Source organism: Phocoena phocoena, chromosome 3, assembly GCF_963924675.1.
Source record: "Phocoena phocoena chromosome 3, mPhoPho1.1, whole genome shotgun sequence".
Lineage (NCBI taxonomy): Eukaryota > Metazoa > Chordata > Mammalia > Artiodactyla > Phocoenidae > Phocoena > Phocoena phocoena.
This window is the reverse complement of record NC_089221.1, coordinates 161,884,969-161,904,347: the sequence shown is the minus strand read 5'-3', so window position 1 is coordinate 161,904,347 and position 19,379 is coordinate 161,884,969. Positions and strand designations below refer to the sequence as shown.

Genomic DNA, 19,379 nt, shown 5'->3' with positions numbered 1-19,379 from the left:
ATCACCTTAGATTAAGGGGGTTAAGATTTAACATGGACTTTGGGAGGACAAAAATGGTTCAGTCCATAGCAGGGGGATGGGCTGGTGATGGAGTCTTGGGAGTATAGATGGCAGCCTCCCCTTTTTGGAGCCAACCTGGCCTCCAGCAGCTGTAAGACGTGTATATATGGACCGCTGCCCTGACCCTTCTGCACCCCGAGGGTTGCTGTGCTGGCACGCAGGGGAGCTGTGGAGTGAGGTGTTGGCTCGGGGAGGGAGTGTGCTGTCCCCTTTCCCCTTTCACGTCTATCTCCGCCTCTCCCTGCCCCCTCGCAGATGCTTTCAGGAACATGTGTCTCTCTCGGGCTTCACACAAGGTGACACCAGCTCTGTCTTGCAGGTAGCCAACGTGAATGCCAAGGATGGCACGTGCACGCTGAAGGACTGTGTATACAAGGATGTGCAGAAGGACTGGCCCGGCTACTCGGAGGGGGACCAGAAGTTGCTGAAGCGGATGCTCATCCGGTAACTGCCTCCCTATCCCTGAGCAAGTTCCCAGCTCCTGGACCTGGGGCAGATCTCATCCCAAGGATGCTGGGGGGGGGCCTCATCTGGCCCCAAAGGCTGCAGGGCCCGCAAGCAGGATGGAGGGGTCTGTGGAGACTGCCTGGGTGGCCCACCGTGTCCTCCTGTAGGGAAAAGGCCAGCCCTTACCGAGTGGGGTGGAGGGTGTGAGTCACCGTCTTGAACACCAGAATGCCCGGACAGAAGGCCCCAGACCGTTCCTTCTGCCCGCTCTTGCCCTTCCTGTCAAGGTTGCTTCCAAAACCTGCACATCCCCACAGGCGTCTGCTGCGGGCCCTCTTTCTTAAAAAGAGCCTCTCGAGGACGAGAAGCAGAGAGAAACAAAACAAAACTCCCCACAGACAAGATTAAGCAGCATTAATTAAATGCATCCCCTCTCTGGTTAATTGGGACCCAAAGTCAGGAGTGGCCACGGTAGCTCTAGGGAGAAGTGGGTAAGTAGGCCCCCATCTGAGGCAAGCAATTAATGATTTCCTTCTCAATTGATGCCTGGCTCCGGAGCCCGGGCTGTGAAGTGAAGTGCTGTTCAGAACAGCCTGATATGCTAATTAGTCCTTAAGTGATTTCTCAGGGACTTGGAGCTGTTTATGAAGGGTTTGGGGTTTTTTTGTTTTTTTAAATTTTTTTTTTTTTTTAAGTTTAGCTGTTTAAAGCAGTAATTGCGTCTGGAAAGCAGAGCTGAGTCGGGGCCGGTCTAGGTGAACCCTGAGTTCCTCCTTGGCCCTGCGGGACACTCACCTGCTGTCCCGGGGTCACTGCTCTGGCTGTCTGGAGGTCTCTGGGTGCTCAGGGAGGCTGAGAGGAGACGGTCTCAGCAGAAGGTGCCCCCCCGGCCCCCACTGCCCTCTCTGGGGGTCCTCTGTTGCCCCAGCAAAGCACATCCTGGGTAGGCAGTCACCTCCTGCAGGTGTTCACATCTATCACGTTTTTTGGCAAAGGGTTGAAATAGTCACTTACACCCACCCTAGTGCTTTGAGGTGGCCAGGGGCACATGGGGGGGGGCACCTTGAGGCTGCTTCCACTCTTCCTTCCTTCAGAGCCTCTCACTGGGTGCCTCTCGCTGATCTCAGACCCCAAGCGTCTTGGCCTCCCAGAGCTCCCGGGAAGGGGTGTGGCCGAGAGCAAGCAGCCTGTCTGCGTGTGAATGGGTGTGGTTTGTAGGAAACAGCGCCTGGGCTGAATCTTGAGGGGTGTTAGGTGGGAGGTTCCTAGGGATGCGGACTCTGGATCTCAGTATAATGCCAAGCTCAGGCTTCCTCCCTTGTTTTCGCTCTGGGCTGTCTGGATGCTCTTCTCTCCGTCTGCGTGGGCCGCTGGGAGAGCAGCCTCGCCGCCGGAAGCCTGTTGGGAAGCCGACAGCTCCTACTGCCCTTGGAAGCGTGAACTGATTGGCGCGCAGAGGGCAGGGTCAACACCCCTGATGCCCGCAGCCACACAGAAGGTTTCTCCAGGCGCCCCTCTGCACAACTTGTTTTTCTTTAGGTTGCTCCCTCCCTGAAGAAAGCCCCAGTTATAGCAGGTCTTGATGCTGTGGTCTCACGGCAAGAAGGAAAAAAACAGGATCTTGGGGTGTTCCTGTTGTTACAGGCAGGGTGTGGGGACTTGTGTCACCCCAGGGCCTATAGCGCTTCCTTTTCCTACAGCTTGTTCCGAACTCGCACCTGACTTAAACATGCTCCTGCTTCCAGGGTCTGCCTGGGCCCCTGTGGCTTTGCTCTGCACAGACGTGCACTCCCAGCATCTCGGCTGTTGACCTGGATGCTTCCTCTGTGCTTTTAGTCCTCACGTGTGTAGCTGCTTGGGCCTGGCCTGTCCCAGGAGGAGTCTGTGGGCGTCGCAGTGCAGGATGAGGCCTCAACTCCACCTGGCCCTGAAATCAGTCACCCCGGCCTGCCTGTGTCCTGGCCTCACCTCCCCCAGGGCACAGCCTAGACAACCTGAGCCTCAGTCCGTCTCACACGCATCATGCTTTCCCTGGAGTTGGTAACCTGCTTGGCCGAGTTGTTACTTTCTCTGCTCAGCGTTCTGTGTCCTTCATGTCCAACCCCAAGCTCCCCGTGGTTGTCCCGTGGCCTTTTATCACTATCAGGGGATCAGGGGTTCCACCGGGAGCTGCCCCCGTCCCTTGCGGGTCCTTCTGTTCCTGGGTCTGTGATTCTGCCCTGGGGTTGAAGGGACGCAGCTCTTGGAGCATCTCTCAGAGGAGAGGGCTTTGGGAGGTCCATCTGTCCTATCTTCACGCCTGGGTGGCCGTCACACTGAATTGGCAGTTGGCGAAGTCTAGTCTTCCAGATAGGAAGGAACTTTCCCTCTGTGTTGAAGACCTGGCCCCCGGAAGGCCACGGAGGTTCCCTTCCTGGCCCTGTATCCATCTGCATGGTCACAGGATGGCCTGGCGGGTGCTCTGGGACCGGCGCCCCAGCCCTTGCAGTCTGAAAACTTGCCTCGTCCTTCTTCCCGTCCTGGGCGTGGTTGTGAGAGGCCTCACTGTCCTCCCTCGCCCTTCCTCTCATTCTGCCACTGGGGGCTGTGCGGCACCGTTGTCTTCCCTGTTGTTTCTTTTAATTTCTTCTACTTTTGGAAGATTTCTTCAGCTTCTCCCTCTGTCTCTTTTTTTGCCACTGTTGCTAGTTCCCAAGGTGCAGCTACCACTTCTCTCTAGTTCCAAAGCAGTCACCCCAAAACGAAACCCCACGTTAACAGTCACTCCCCGTTCCCCCTCTCCCAGCCTCACTAATCTGCCTCTTGTCTTGATGGATGTGCCTGTTCTGGATGTTTCATATAAATGGGATTATGTACTCCAGCCTTTTGTGTCTGGCTTCTTTCACTTGGATTAGGTTTTTGAGTTTCGTCCACACTGTAGCACGTGTCAGAGCCTCACTCTTTTTTATGGCCGGGTAGTATCCTATTGTGTGGGCATTTTGTTTATTCATTTATCTGTCCATGGACACTTGGATTGTTTCCACCTCTTCATGATTATGAGTAGTGCTGCCATGAGCATTCATGTACCAGGACACGAATATAGCTGACATCGATTTTCAGTTCTCTCAAATATACACTGAGGAGTGGAATTGCTGGGCCATATGGTAATCCTGTGTTTAACTTTCTGAAGAACTGCCAAACTTTTTCTCAGTGGCCACGGCATTTTACATTCCCACCAGCAGTACACAGTTCCAGTTTTTCTACATCCTCACCAACACTTGTTATTTTCCATTTTTTTGATTCTAGCCATCCTGGCAGGTGTGAAGTGGTATCTTATCATGGTTTTGATTTGTGTTTCCCTGGATGACTGATGATGTTGAGCATCTTTTCATGTGCTTATTGGCCATTCGTATGTCTTCTTTGGAGAAATGTGTATTTAAGTTCTGTGTCTTTCTAAGGCTATTAAGGATGGTGCTTTTCTCGTGGATTTAAAGTTTTCATCCCCTTACAGAGTCTCTCTTTCTTTTCAAATGCATTTTCCTGTCTATTTTGGGGTCTGACATTTGTTGCCTGGAAGCCCGGGTGCGCAGCCTCTTCAGGACTTTCCCATAGGCAACTCAGCCTCCTCAGGAGCACTGCTGAGGCATTTCTGAATCCCTCATAGGCCCCTCTGTTTCCTCTTCTCCCGAGGCCACGTCTCTGTCCATCCTGTGTGGCCCGAGCATCCTGGAGAAGGCCTGGGCTCCTTCACTCCTGAACATGCTGTGGGCTCCCTTCCCTGCTGCCCCACAGCAGGCCGGGACCCAGAGCAAGGCTCTGGGGGGACAGCCTGGCAGGGGCCCCTCTGCTGAGGTTCCTGAGGCACCCATCCTGGGCCCGTGGGGTTCTGTGGCCTGGGACTCCGTTTTCTTGGATCCCGTAGGGCAGTCACCACTTGTACTTCTGCATTGAATATCATTGCTCGTTTCTCTCTCTTTTTTTTTAATAAATGTATTTTATTTATTTTTGGCTGCGTTGGGTCTTCGTTGCTGCACGTGGGCTTTCTCTAGTTGTGGCAAGCGGGGGCTACTCTTCGTTGCGGTGCGCAGGCTTCTCACTGCGGTGGCTTCTCTTGTAGCAGAGCACGGGCTCTAGGCACGTGGGCTTCAGTAGTTGTGAGACGTGGGCTCAGTAGCTGTGGCGCACGGGCCTAGTTGCTCTGCGGCATGTGGGATCCTCCCAGACCAGGGCTGGAACCCGTGTCCCCTGCATTAGCAGGCGGGATTCTTAACCACGGCGCCACCAGGGAAGTCCCCTCATTGCTCTCTTTTTCCCTTTCTCTTTTATGCCTTTTTAGTGGGGGCTTGAAAGAGAGTGGATGTAAATACCTGGTTCTCTGTCTTTAACCGAAAGCTCTGGTTGCTTCCATGTGGCTGGAGCAGCAGACTTGCCCTCAGCCTCGTGGATTGTGTTGCCTCAAGTGCCTGCATGTTTCGGGCCTTTTTCCTGTGGCTCTGCTTGCATTTCAGGCCACCGTGGAGGGGACAGCAGCAGTTGTCTAGAGTATGGCTGTTGGTCAGGGGCGGGGCTCTGCTTGTCACTGGTTAGAGCAGCGCAGACATGGCCCTGGACCTCAGCTCAGCTTCCCTGCAGGGCATGGAGGGCCCTCGGCACCACTCCCAGCACCTGGCCAGCTGCCTGGGCTCCCATGAAACGCACAGTCTCTGGGAGTGCAGGAGGCTAAGCGGAGAGCCCCCTCCCCCCCGCCGAGCCGGGGTGACTGTCGGGGGCCTCCATTTGTGTGTCAGGCATTGGGGTGTTTCTTCTCTCTTCCCTGGCTACATTGTTGTGCTCGCGTCCCGCCGGACTGGTGGCCACCCCTGCCATCCCTGGAGGTGCTGTGGCCTGGGCTCCCAGGACGATGGGAGCTGAATCTGGAAGGCCCTCCCACCACAGACCAGGGCATCTCAGTCCTCTTCTGTGTTCTCTGTTTCTGCAGTAAGTGTTGTTTATTAGGATGACAGTTGTTTTTAAAAGTGAGGACCAGCACCCCAGTGACAGCAGCTCCCCTGGGGACACAGCATGGATCTTGAGTGTCTGGTCAGTTTTATATGGGTCCTTGGTCTCCATGGTAATGGGAGTCTAGATGAGTGGGTGGTCATCTGACCCTTCTCTGGGTGCAGAACACCCAACGGGACAGTCCTCCTGGCAGTGAGGCTGGGACCTTGGCCGCAGGGCAGCTGTGGATAAACCCAGGGTGGAATGCGCTCAGGCTGCTCTCTGCCTGCCGGGCCCTGGTGTACCCATCACACTCAGCCCTGCTCTGGCTCTGCTCTGGAGTCAGGCCCTCCCCAAATCACTGGGCGTGAATGGGACAGCGTGGTGTCAGTGCAGGGACAGGTGGGCGTGTGTGCGCCCCACAGGGCACTGCTGAGGATCCCTCCAACCCACCCTGCTTCTCCTTTGCAGGAAGTTGTGCCAGCCACAGAGCTCAGGTGGCCTCCCTGGGGACCTTGCGGCCAACAGTCCTCCAGGCGAGCATGGGAGCTCAGCCTCACCCCCTCAGGTAGGAGCGTGGTGGGGAGGGAGGGTGGGTCTCACCAGAGCCAGTGGGCCTGACCTGACCTTGGTTCTTACGGAGCCTGTTGGGCTTTCGGCTCAGGGCTGGCAAGCTTTCTTGAATGAGTGAACAGCTGGCTGGGGGTTGGGTGTCCTGGGCCTGGGACTTGGTTATGGTTCCTTGGTTTACCTGTGGGTATGTGGCTGAGGGAGGGCAGGCTGCTGAACCACACTGAGCCTCCTGCTTTCTCTGTATGGTGGGCGCTCCTGCCTCCCAGGGCTGTTGGAAAATCAAGTGTATGGCTGCAGCCCAGCCAGGGCCCAGTGGGGTCCTATGAGCAGTGGCCACGGCCATGTTAGTCAGTAGTCGGGAAGGGCATTTGGGGGGGGCCTTGCTGTTGGGGGCTTGATCTTCACCTCACCGTTGCTCGAGCTGTTTGGTGAAAGCTCTCCCCACCCACCTGCGTGCTCTGACTTATGAGTCCCATGTCTCCATCCCTGCTTGGGAGGGGCCAGCCCCTCTTCTCCCTCTTCCTCCTCTGCCCTGGAGGCACCCAGCCTAGGCCCATGACCCTTAAAGCCTCCCCGTGGCTGTAGGGCCGTTGTGGAGAACGGAGGGCCTCATTTCACTTGCGTCCCCACTGCTTCCCTCTGATCCTGGGTTGCCCATCTGCCTTCTTTCTCCCTACCGCTGCTTCCCTGGTCCTGGGCCACCTGGTCTGATCCTGGCTCCATTCCTGTGGTCTGGCCTTGCCTCACAGGCCTCAGTGTTCTTGTCTGTGAAATGGGGATGAAGCCTGCACCATGTCACAGGGTTGCCATGGGGATCCAAGTAGTCAGGGGCCTGGAGGTGTTGGTCCTGGCCTGTGGGGCTGCCCTGTGTCACTCAGATTGGCTCTGTCACTCTTCCCATCGTCCAGGGATGGGACGATGCTGAGCCCAGTGATGTTTTAGACCAGTTCCCAGAGGTGGCCCTTCTGGGCTGCAACCAGGTCCACTAATGACCCAGCGCCCTTCCTCCGCTCTGGTGGCCTCTGGGCCCAGCTGAGAGCTGAGACCCTGGGCAGGCAGCCGCTGCTGAGCTCTGGGCATCCTGGGCCTGGCTAGTGTTCGCGCGCCCCCATGTGGTCAGCGTGGGCCTTGCGTGTGGGCACTGGGTTTCCTCCGGGCCTGTGGTGCCCAGCCTCTCCGCAGTAACTCTAGGCACAGGCTCCCCTCTGAAATTGTCTCCTTTCCTTCCCAGAAACGGCCACAGCCTCCTGATTTCATCGACCCTCTGGCCAACAAGAAAACCAGGATATCGCACTTCACCCAGAGAGGTCAGCCTGCAGTCAATGGGAAATTGAGTGTGCCCCACGGCCGTGAGGCCCTGCTTCCCACCCCGGGCCCACTGGCTGGTACAGACGCCCACCTGCCCCTGCGGCTGGAGCCACCACGGGCCCACGACCCCCTGGCCGACGTCAGCAACGACCTGGGCCACAGCGGCCGGGATTGCGAGCGTGGGGAAGTGGCCGCCCCGGCACCTACTGAGTGCCTCAGCCTGCCCCTGCTGACGGACTGTGCCCAGCCCAGCAGGCCCCATGGCACCTCCTTGCACGGCAAGTCCAAGAAGAAATCCAAGAAGCACAAAGACAAGGAGAGGGCGGCTGAGGACAGGCACCGGCCCCGGCCGCCAGACCAGATGTCGGGCCCCCTTGGAGCCCCACCAGTCGCCCCGGGTAGGTGCCAAGAGGCAGGTCTAGGGGCAGGGGCTCTGCAGGAGGGTGTCACCAGGAGCCTGAGCACCGGCCCCATGCCCACCACCCTCACTCCACAGAGTGCCGAGAGGGCTGCCCACGAGCCCCCACTTCGGCTCAGCTTGCACATTAGGCCTCTTTGCCTCCTGTGTCCTCGCACCGGCTCGTCTGTGACTGCCCTGGCATTGTTATTCTGAGAGCCTCTGGCAGTCCTGTGTGTACCAGGCCAGCTCTGGGGGCCAGGGGCTTGGAGCCTGATGGAGCTGAGGCTCACGGGAGGAGACATCACACAGGGAGAGCAACAGTTCCAGGGCCCAGCTCTGGCTACGGGGAGGTCCCAGACACAGAGAGAGAACAGGGTGGGACTGGGGCTCAGGGAAGGCAGTGGGGGGCAGGGCCTGGTGGAGAGGGAGGTGGGCAGCCCCTGGATCACCAGGGACCTGGTGTGGCCTGCTAGGCGAACATTTCAGCCTGTGGAGAAAGGGTTTGGGAGGTGGGCCCAGAAGGAGGTGGGAGACTGTCCATAGAACAACAGAAGGTAAGAGCCAGAACACGGTCTTGCAGTTGCAGCCTGTGAGGAAGCTGGCAGTGGAGAGACCCTCAGCAGGATGAGGGGTGCAAGGCTGCCCAGGGCCATGTGCTGAGCAGGGAAACCTTCTCAGGCCCGGGGCACTGGGGAGGCGCATGGATGGGCTAGGATGGCGGTGGGGCTGGGGTCATGTCCCCCAGAGCCGCCCCGCCTCCAGTTATAGCCCTAGGCACCTGAGCCGAGCATCCCTTGTGGCTACTGTCAACCCCAAGAATAATTCAGGAGGCTGCAAATAAGAAAATCGTGTATTTGAGGTCTTAAAAATTACAGTTCAGGAGACATAGATTCAGGTGAGCGCGAAAGAGTGTTCTGAGGAGGAGAAGGAGTCCGGCTTATAAAGACAAAAAGCCACGAGTTTGTTAAAGGTTGCCTGGTGAGGATGGTTTAACTCTGACGCAAGTCAGAAAATATTTGTTTTAGGTTAGGGGTCCAGTAAGTAGACAGTGTCACGAGTGTTTTTAGGGTAGGGGGTCTGATGAGTAGATAGGCTGTCACAAGTTTCTGGCAGATGACTTCATCGCGTCAGAAGGTCAGATTCCATCTAGGCTGAGACTGCACAAGTCACACTTCCTTAATGGCCTCTTGGTTCCATTTTTAGAGAGCTCTCTTAGCAATACGGACTCCATTGTGAATTTCCTTTCATGTAATTTAACCTTATCAGCATGTCCTGGCAACAGAGGCGCAGCCTCGGGCCACGTCACCTGCTGCAGCTTTCTGATTATTTCCTCAGGAGGGTTCCCAGCAGGGGGCATTCCTGGATGGGGTGGAGCCACTTCTCCTTAAGGCTTTTAAATTTGTCCTCACCTATCCTTCACGGGCTTGCCAGCCCCTCCCTCTGTGGCTGGAGGGCAGGTCCTGGAAGAGCAGGGTTGGTCCGGTGAAGACGGACATTGCAGTTCCGTCAAGTCCCCTGGTATTCCTCAACCCTGTTGCACGCTAGGCTTCCTAGCACCTGTGGGTGGGCCGCAGGAGAGAAGGCGGCCCCCCGGTTCCCTGAGCACACGCCATCTGATCCGGCTCCTCCTCAGGGAGACAGGCTCACGGGAGGAGACATCACACAGGGTCACAGAGACATCACTCAGCAAACTGCTGAGCAGCCGGGCAGCGCATTCTGCCCCAGATGGCAGAAGCGGATGCCGGATGCTGTGTGCTTCTGGCAGGGCCCTGGGTGGGAGCACTGTGGGGCCGGGCATCAGATGGGGCCAGGAAGATGCTGCCCGGGCCGGCCCACACGCAAGGCTCAGATGGCTTTGGGTCCTGCCCGGTGTGTGTCAGCTCCAGGCAGCTCCTCCCCAAGCCGAGGTGAGAAAGTGACATTTGGGGTCAGGCAACCCAGGGAGTAGAGGCCCCAAGGAAAAGGAAAAGGGTAACTGAGGCACCAGAAGCTGGGTCTGGCGCCAAGTGATCCACCTTAAGCCGTCTCTCAGGCAGCTCAAATGATAGTGGTAATAGGTGGTTGCAAAGCCCCCCCAAGCTCCCAGCACACACACACACACACACACCACACACCACACACACCCCTGCTGTAACATGTCCCCAAGCTCCCAGCACACACACACACCACACACCACACACACCCCTGCTGTAACATGTCCCCAAGCTCCCAGCACACACACACACACACACACACCACTGCTGTAACATGTCCCCAAGCCCCCAGCACACACACACACCACACACCACTGCTGTAACATGTCCCCGAGCTCCCAGCACACACACACACCACACACCACTGCTGTAACATGTCCCCAAGCTCCCAGCACACACACACACACACACACACACACACCACACACATGTCCCCAAGCTCCCAGCACACACACACACACACCACTGCTGTAACATGTCCCCAAGCTCCCAGCACACACACACACACACACACACACACCACACACATGTCCCCAAGCTCCCAGCACACACACACACACACACACCACTGCTGTAACATGTCCCCAAGCTCCCAGAACACACACACACACACACACACACCACACACATGTCCCCAAGCTCCCAGCACACACACACACCACACACACCCCTGCTGTAACATGTCCCCAAGCTCCCAGCACACACACACACACACACACACACACCACACACATGTCCCCAAGCTCCCAGCACACACACACACCACACACCACTGCTGTAACATGTCCCCAAGCTCCCAGCACACACACACACACAACACACACCACACACCACACACACCACACACACCCCTGCTGTAACATGTCCCCAAGCTCCCAGCACACACACACACACACACACCACTGCTGTAACATGTCCCCAAGCTCCCAGCACACACACACACACACACCACACACCCCTGCTATAACATGTCCCCAAGCTCCCAGCACACACACACACCACACACCACATACCACTGCTGTAACATGTCCCCAAGCTCCCAGCACACACACACACACACACACACACCACACACCACTGCTGTAACATGTCCCCAAGCTCCCAGCACACACACACACACACACCACACCACTGCTGTAACATGTCCCCAAGCTCCCAGCACACACACACACACACACACACACACCACACAGATGTCCCCAAGCTCCCAGCACACACACACACACACACACACACACACCACTGCTGTAACATGTCCCCAAGCTCCCAGCACACACACACACCACACACCACACACACCCCTGCTGTAACATGTCCCCAAGCTCCCAGCACACACACACACCACACATGTCCCCAAGCTCCCAGCACACACACACACACACACACCACACCACTGCTGTAACATGTCCCCAAGCTCCCAGCACACACACACACACACACACATACCACTGCTGTAACATGTCCCCAAGCTCCCAGCACACACACACACACCACACCACACACCACACACCACTGCTGTAACATGTCCCCAAGCTCCCAACACACACACACACACACACACACACACCCCTGCTGTACATGTCCCCAAGCTCCCAGCACACACACACACACACACCACACACCACTGCTGTAACATGTCCCCAAGCTCCCAGCACACACACACACACACACCACACACCACTGCTGTAACATGTCCCCAAGCTCCCAGCACACACACACACACACACACACACACCACTGCTGTAACATGTCCCCAAGCTCCCAGCACACACACACACACACACACACACACACCACTGCTGTAACATGTCCCCAAGCTCCCAACACACACACACACACCACACACCACAGACCACTGCTGTAACATGTCCCCAAGCTCCCAGCACACACACACACACACCACACCACACACCACACACCACTGCTGTAACATGTCCCCAAGCTCCCAGCACACACACACACACACACCACTGCTGTAACATGTCCCCAAGCTCCCAACACACACACACACCACACCACACACCACACACACCACTGCTGTAACATGTCCCCAAGCTCCCAGCACACACACACACACACACACCACACCACTGCTGTAACATGTCCCCAAGCTCCCAGCACACACACACACACACACACACCACACACCACTGCTGTAACATGTCCCCAAGCTCCCAGCACACACACACGCACACACACACCACTGCTGTAACATGTCCCCAAGCTCCCAGCACACACACACACACACACACCACACCACTGCTGTAACATGTCCCCAAGCTCCCAGCACACACACACACACACACACCACACCACTGCTGTAACATGTCCCCAAGCTCCCAGCACACACACACACACACACACACACCACACACCACTGCTGTAACATGTCCCCAAGCTCCCAGCACACACACACACACACACACACCACTGCTGTAACATGTCCCCAAGCTCCCAGCACACACCCCACACACCACACACACCGCTGCTGTAACATGTCCCCAAGCTCCCAGCACACACACACACACACACACACACACCACTGCTGTAACATGTCCCCAAGCTCCCAACACACACACACACACCACACCACACACCACACACCAGTGCTGTAACATGTCCCCAAGCTCCAGCACACACACACACACACACACACACACACCCCTGCTGTAACATGTCCCCAAGCTCCCAGCACACACACACACACACACCACACACCACTGCTGTAACATGTCCCCAAGCTCCCAGCACACACACACACACACACACACACCACTGCTGTAACATGTCCCCAAGCTCCCAACACACACACACACACCACACCACACACCACACACCAGTGCTGTAACATGTCCCCAAGCTCCAGCACACACACACACACACACACACACACACACACACACACACCCCTGCTGTAACATGTCCCCAAGCTCCCAGCACACACACACACACACCACACCACACACCACACACCACTGCTGTAACATGTCCCCAAGCTCCCAGCACACACACACACACACACACACACACACACCCCTGCTGTAACATGTCCCCAAGCTCCCAGCACACACACACACACACACCACTGCTGTAACATGTCCCCAAGCTCCCAACACACACACACACCACACCACACACCACACACCACTGCTGTAACATGTCCCCAAGCTCCCAGCACACACACACACACACACACACCCCTGCTGTAACATGTCCCCAAGCTCCCAGCACACACACACACACACACACACCACACACCACTGCTGTAACATGTCCCCAAGCTCCCAGCACACACACACACACACACACCACACACCACACACACCACTGCTGTAACATGTCCCCAAGCTCCCAGCACACACACACACACCACACACACACACACCACACACACTACTGCTGTAACATGTCCCCAAGCTCCCAGCACACACACACACACACACACACACCACACACCACTGCTGTAACATGTCCCCAAGCTCCCAGCACACACACACACACATACCACTGCTGTAACATGTCCCCAAGCTCCCAGCACACACACACACACACACCACACACCACACACACCACTGCTGTAACATGTCCCCAAGCTCCCAGCACACACACACACACACACACACACCACACACACCACTGCTGTAACATGTTGTCCCCAAGCTCCCAGCACACACACACACACACACACACACACACACCACACCACACACCCCCCTGCTGTAACATCTGTTGTGACTCCTTCCTGGGTTGGGGGCACGTGCAGGCAGGAGCTACCCACCCACCGTTAACAATAGCATTGTTCTCTGAATGCTCCCCCAGCCTTGCTGGAGAGGGCTCCAGGTCAGCCCCTGAGGAAGCTTCCTCACCCTTATGTCCTATGGGGCAGAGGGATGGGCATCTGTTTAACCCACCCTTCTGCGTGACACTGTCCCCCTAGTCTGGCCCTGCTGTCCGAGCCCTGCCCTGTGATCGCCTCTGACCCGGACAGGTGTGGCGGCCTCCACCTGTCAGGCAGGTGGCCCAGCTCAGCCCCCCTGTGGCCCCCACTCTCGAGGCCCCCCTCTGGCCATCTTCATCCCCCTATGCCGCAGGCCCACTCCTGGGTCCTACGCCCACCCTCGTGCCTGCCCCCGACTCTTGCTCAGGCTGTGGATCCCTCCTGTGGCCAGAGGGTGCCTTCCTGGGCAGGCTGGCATGCTGGGTGGAGGGCTTGGGCTCAGCCAGGCCAAGCTCAGGCACACTGACCCCTGTGTGGAATTGGGGGCACCCTCTCTCATTGGCACCCAGACCTGGGTCCTGCAGGGTGAACTCGCAGACATGTCCCTGCACCCCCTGCCCTGGGGAGGCACAGGAGAAGCTAGTGGAGGGGACACATGTGTGTGGGAACCAGCTCGGCTGGTGCAGGGGCAGCCAAGTGACAGCCTCACGCAGCCAGTGCCGGAGCAGGAGTGGGGACCACAAAGGTTTGCCACAGGCTGGACCCCAACAGTGTCTTGGGTGCCAGGTCAGTCTGACCCTAAGCCTCAAGGCGGAACACCCCAGGAGGCCTGTCCTGTGTGGGGTGTGGGTGGTGGGAGTGTAGACTAAACCTTCATGTATGTGCCTGTTGGGCTGCATTCTGGGGAGGCCACAGCCTCTTCAAAGATGACACCCAGGTGGGGGTGGGCTCCATCCATTGGTGGGAATGGCACCTCGCGCCGGAGTATAAAACCACAGGAGGGCTCAGCAAACTGCTGATCCACTGGGTGGGCTGCTTCCCTCTGAGAGAGGCACAAAAATAGGCACTCAGGATATGCTTCAAAGCGATAAAATTGCTTCTAAGTTGTGGGGAGGGGGAGGCCAGCTGGAACAGTTTCCCAGGGGAAAAGGACCGGACTGTAGCTTTGGTCGACTGCAGCCTGGGCAGGCCTTGAGCCCTGTGGACAGTCTTGTGTCACAGTCCCTGGCCTCTCAAGCCACCAGCCCAGCCCTGTTCCGGGGCTGCCTCTCTGATCCTGAAGTCCCATCTCTGGTGTGAGGAACGGGAGGATGGGGAGAGGGGGTGGCTCAGACCAGGGACTGGAGCCTGCAGAGCCTGCGACTCCATCCACCGGGAGAGGTGTGGACAGGAGCCAGGGCTTTCCCTGGTGGCCGTCTGTCTTTGTCCTGTAGGGCTGGAGCCCGGGATACCCCTGGGACTCGATTATCCAGGGGTCACCGGTTTTCAGCTTAGTGATCCTTTACACGAGGTCAGTGGAGGCGGCAGAGACTCTGGACGAGTTGCCGAGGCTTTGCCCTGCAATGAATCCGTCCTTTGGGGTGCTTGCCGAAAACGTACCCACGATGCCATCTCTGCACGGCTGTGCTTTGGGGACACACACCACCCTGCCTCGCCACTTATCCCACGGGCTGAGGGCACTCCTGGCTGCAGCTGGACCCCCGAGGTGGCCAGACAGCACTTGCTCAGTGCTCATGCCTCCTTTGCCGGTCCCGGCTCCCGCCACATGGCCTCAGCGATCCTCTGCACGCAGCGTCCCCTCCAGGGCCTTCAGACAGCAAGGCATCAACCTTCTGAGGATCTCACCATGGACACACGAGCTGTGGACTCAGGAGTTATGCGTTTGCTCTTTGCAGGTTTAAATGGGACCTGCAGCAGCTCAAGTGTTCCCACGTCGACCTCGGAGACTCCCGACTACTTGCTGTGAGTACTTCCCTTGCCGGCTGTGCCTCTCCCCTCCCGGCCCCTGCCCTGCACGTTAGCAGAGGCAGAGCTGACCCCAGGCCACGTGTGTGAATTCCCGGCCCAGTCTGCTCGAGGTCAGGGCTGCTTCCTGGGTGGGGCCGGCCGCAAGGCTGTGGGCACTTCCAGGCTCTCTCCTGCCGCCCCCTGAGCCCCTCTTGCCCCTCTCTCTGGTCTCTCCAGAAAATACGCCACTATCTCCTCCTCGGAGCAGCGCCAGAGCTACAAAAACGACTTCAATGCTGAGTATAGCGAGTACCGAGACTTGCACGCCCGCATCGAGCAGGTCACGCGGCGCTTCACGCAGCTCGATGCCCAGCTCCGGCAGCTCTCCCAGGGCTCTGAGGAGTACGAGGTAGAGCCCTGCCCACGCACATCCAATGGCTCTGCCCGGTGCTGGCATCCTCGGGCATGTTCCCTTGTATTCTGGGCTGAGGGCCCTGCTCGCCCCTCCTTCCCACTCCCCAAGTGGTTTAGGCCTGTCCCTGGAGCTCAGCGTCCTCAGCAGTGGGGCCGGCTGTGACCGACTTCGCAGGTGGGAGATGACCCACAGAGGCGGGGTTGGTGTTCCGAGCAGTGGAGACAGCGGGGAGCAGCGGGCTGGGGTGCCTGTGTCCCCATCTCTGAGAGCGCCTGGGGTCCCCTCTGCAGCCCACTACCCACGTCACACGAGAATTCTCAGTCCCCCAGCCAGGAGGGGCTGGCCAGGCCACATCCCACGGCCCATCAGAGCCATCACAGACACAGTGGGGGGTGGGAGGGGATGGAAGGTCCTTGGGGTTCCCCCGCCCCAACCCTCTTCCTCTGGCCAAGGGCACCTGGGTTCCCCAAGCCATCCCCTGTGGGAGCTCACTGCAGGGTGCTTGGTCACCAGCCCTGGGACGCCAGCCCTCCCCCTTGTGCCACCTTTCAGCGCTGGTTACCCGACTGCAGGGCCAGCCCTGATTAATCGTGGTGTTGGGGTCCATCTCCCCTGGTGGAGGCCACTTGGGTTTCCAGAGGAGATGGCTCGTGATTGGGGCAGAGAAATGGGGCCTCTGAGGGTCTAGGACAGAAAATCCCCAGGGCATCTCTGTCCTCCCCACTCCCTGCAGGCCCCACAGGGACACTCCCCAGGTGGTCAGGGGGCCTCTGCGCTTGGCCTTGAACGGTGCACAGGCCAGCTGGGTGCGAGGGAAGGGGGCCGTCCCATCTGCTCTCTGCCTCCTCCAGAGGCTCTGACCAGCCCGCCCCTCCTACCGCGAGGCCTCGTGTGCTTGTCCCTGAGGCTGGGCGCCTGCCCCTCGCTCCCCTGGCCCAGCTTCCTCCCCCACCTCCTGCACTGCTCATCCCCCAGCCTGCCCCCTGCCCCTCCTCTGCGCTTCCTCACGCCATCACGCCACGCTGAGGCCATTGTCCCCCGGCATGCGGTGACCTTGCAGGTCGCAGGTTATCAGGGAGAAGGGGACATTCAGTGGGGGTGTTCTGCAGGTAATGCATTGTTCGCTTTCTCTTTTGTTTTTCCTCCAGACTACTCGTGGGCAGATTTTACAGGAATATCGAAAAATCAAGAAGGTGAGTCTCCATCCCTTTGTTGGGGGTAGCTGGGGTGGGGTCAGAAGCTGTTTCAAGATGAGTGGCGCTGAAGTCTGGGAGAGGAGGGAGGGAGGGAGGGCCTCGCTGGGCTGGTCTCAGGCCCTCGGAGTAGCCCTCGCCCCTGGTCACAGCTGAGAAGCTGAGCCTGTCGTATGAGCTTGGGTGCAGCCCCCACCCCCACTCTCCCAGTGTTTGATGGGCACAGCCCCAGGTCCTTTCCGCCTCCCAGCCTTGGGCTCCCTGACAGCCTCCTGCGATGTGGTTCCACGACAGCAGCTCACGTTCCTGAGGGCCACATGTGCCAGGGCGGCTCCCTGCCAGCCAGGCCCCAGCCCAGCGTGGAAGCTTCATGACCTATCTTGCCTCAGCCTCTCACCCTGGCTGTGACCGTTTCCCAGGGTGGAGCCGAGGGGCGGAGCAGGGGTCCCTGTCACGGCATGGAGAGTTCAGGCCGCAAGCAGGGCGAGTGGGAACCTGGGGCAGCCAAGCGGGGCAGCTCGAGTTCGGGTTGGGCTCTCAGCCTTGGCCGTGTGGGCGAGTGTCAGCCCGGCTGCTCTCTTACAGACCAACACCAACTACAGCCAGGAGAAGCACCGCTGCGAGTACCTGCACAGCAAGCTGGCCCACATCAAGAGGCTCATCGCTGAGTACGACCAGCGGCAGCTGCAGGCCTGGCCTTAGCTCAAGGCCACAGGGCAGGAGGCCCCACCCAGCCAGCCAGGCCAGCTCACCTCACCGGGCTGACCGTTCTGGATGGTGGGGGAGCTGGGGGCGAGGGGGAGCTGAAGATGAGGAAACAAAAGATTTATTTGAAAAAATAAACGTGAGGAAGACGCATTCATCTGAGCCAGGAACGCCGGCTTTCAGGGGAGTCCCTGCGGCCCTGGCGCCCACAGGTCACACAGACCCAGGTGGGGTGTCCACCTCCCCCAGGGCCCCACACACCTCCTGAGCAGCCTCCCCACCCAGATGGGCTCCCCAAGAAGCCCACCTCCTCGCCAGCGCCCCACCCCCCCGCCCCGCAGGGGCTTCAGCTTCCTGTCAGTGAAAGACTCCAAGGCCGGCCTGCCTGCCTGCCTTTTCTAGTTTTATACAAAGACAGCCACTTTTAGCTACTGCTTATGAGACTTGAGTCTATTTTTATACGAAAGAGAAAGCATCTTTTTTCTAAACCTGTGCCTCCCCTCCTTGGACGCCCAGGGTCTAGGCGCTGCCCTGTGTCCTTTCTACAGTATTACAGATGCTCGGGAAGTTAGGCGTTGTTTCTGCGAGCTCCAGGGCTCCCAGGAGAGAACCCATGGTGGGCGGGCAGGGGTGCCTCTCCCACGCTGGCCTCCCTCACACACAGCCTCTCCCTGGCTCTAAGAGGGCGGGCAGGGCAATGCGACCCCCGCAGCTCTATTTGGAAAACTCCAGCTGGTCCAGGAGCAGCTGCTGGGAGCCACCAGGCCCGCCCTGCTATTCCAGGCCCTCAGCTGTCAGGGGTCACTGGGAGTTTCTGTGCTTGTAGCCCGCACTCTGCGGCAGCAGTGTCGGATTTTATTTTACTGTCTTCTCAATTCTCCCCTTTGCTGCTGCTCTTCATTTCGCACTGTTGAGACCAAGTGGTCTCCATGCTGTTGACCTCGCCCCGCCCCTCAGCCCACTTGTGGGTCCTGGGGTCGTCTTTGCAGAGCCGCCTCGGGGTTTGCACTCAGGGAGGGGCTGGGGGGTCGATAGAGCCGGGGGCGGGGGGGCGGGGGCAAGAGTGAGCTCAGAAAAGGCGCCAGATCCACCCATTTTGGGGGTGCTGGCCCGAGGACACCCCAATTGCTGCTTAGTCACTGTGCCTAGTCTAATGTCCCCCAGGGCGTCAGGGGGCGTGCGTGTTTGTGTGTGAGGGACCCCCGGGCGCGGTGGGGTCTAAAGCGAGCGTTCACATGAATTCAAAGCCGTGTTCAGCCAAGCCACAACTGGGGAAGGTCATGGGGGTGGTTGCAGCCCACAGCCCAGGGGTCACGGGGGCGGAGGTGCTGCCGGGAGCCGTAGCAAGGGAGAGCGGAAATGCTCACGTAGACACGTCTAGTTTTCTGAGCTGTGGCGGTGTCTCCTAATGGCTTCCCAAAGAGCAGGCACGCCTGCATTGTGCCCACCCCACCCCAGAGTCTCTGTGGGACCCCTGGGGTGAGTGCCGAGGATGCTGATCCTTTCTGTTTCAACAGCTGTTGTTTTGTTTCTCATTTGGGATGGAGAGGGGGAAGGGCTGAGCAGACCCTGGGACCCCAGGTTCCCCCGACAGCCATCTTGTACTCAGCCTGGACGTGCAGACTCAGGTGAAACGGGAGCACTCAAGGAGGCCCCACCCTGGAGGGCCGAGCGGCCCTCTGCC

At 58.4% G+C, this 19,379-nt stretch overlaps 1 protein-coding gene across 1 annotated transcript in view; it reads left to right on the top strand.

Moving 5' to 3' along the window:
- ELL (elongation factor for RNA polymerase II) overlaps window positions 1-18,136 on the top strand; it is an 83,572-nt gene extending 65,436 nt beyond the window's left edge. Inside the window, exons 6-12 of the mRNA XM_065874666.1 lie at window positions 380-504; window positions 5,935-6,031; window positions 7,268-7,742; window positions 15,331-15,397; window positions 15,620-15,791; window positions 16,946-16,990; window positions 17,576-18,136. Of these exons, the coding sequence (XP_065730738.1) occupies window positions 380-504; window positions 5,935-6,031; window positions 7,268-7,742; window positions 15,331-15,397; window positions 15,620-15,791; window positions 16,946-16,990; window positions 17,576-17,692 (1,098 nt within the window). The 3' untranslated portion in view covers window positions 17,693-18,136. The remainder of the gene's footprint in view (window positions 1-379; window positions 505-5,934; window positions 6,032-7,267; window positions 7,743-15,330; window positions 15,398-15,619; window positions 15,792-16,945; window positions 16,991-17,575) is intronic.
- Window positions 18,137-19,379: the final 1,243 nt, after the last annotated feature.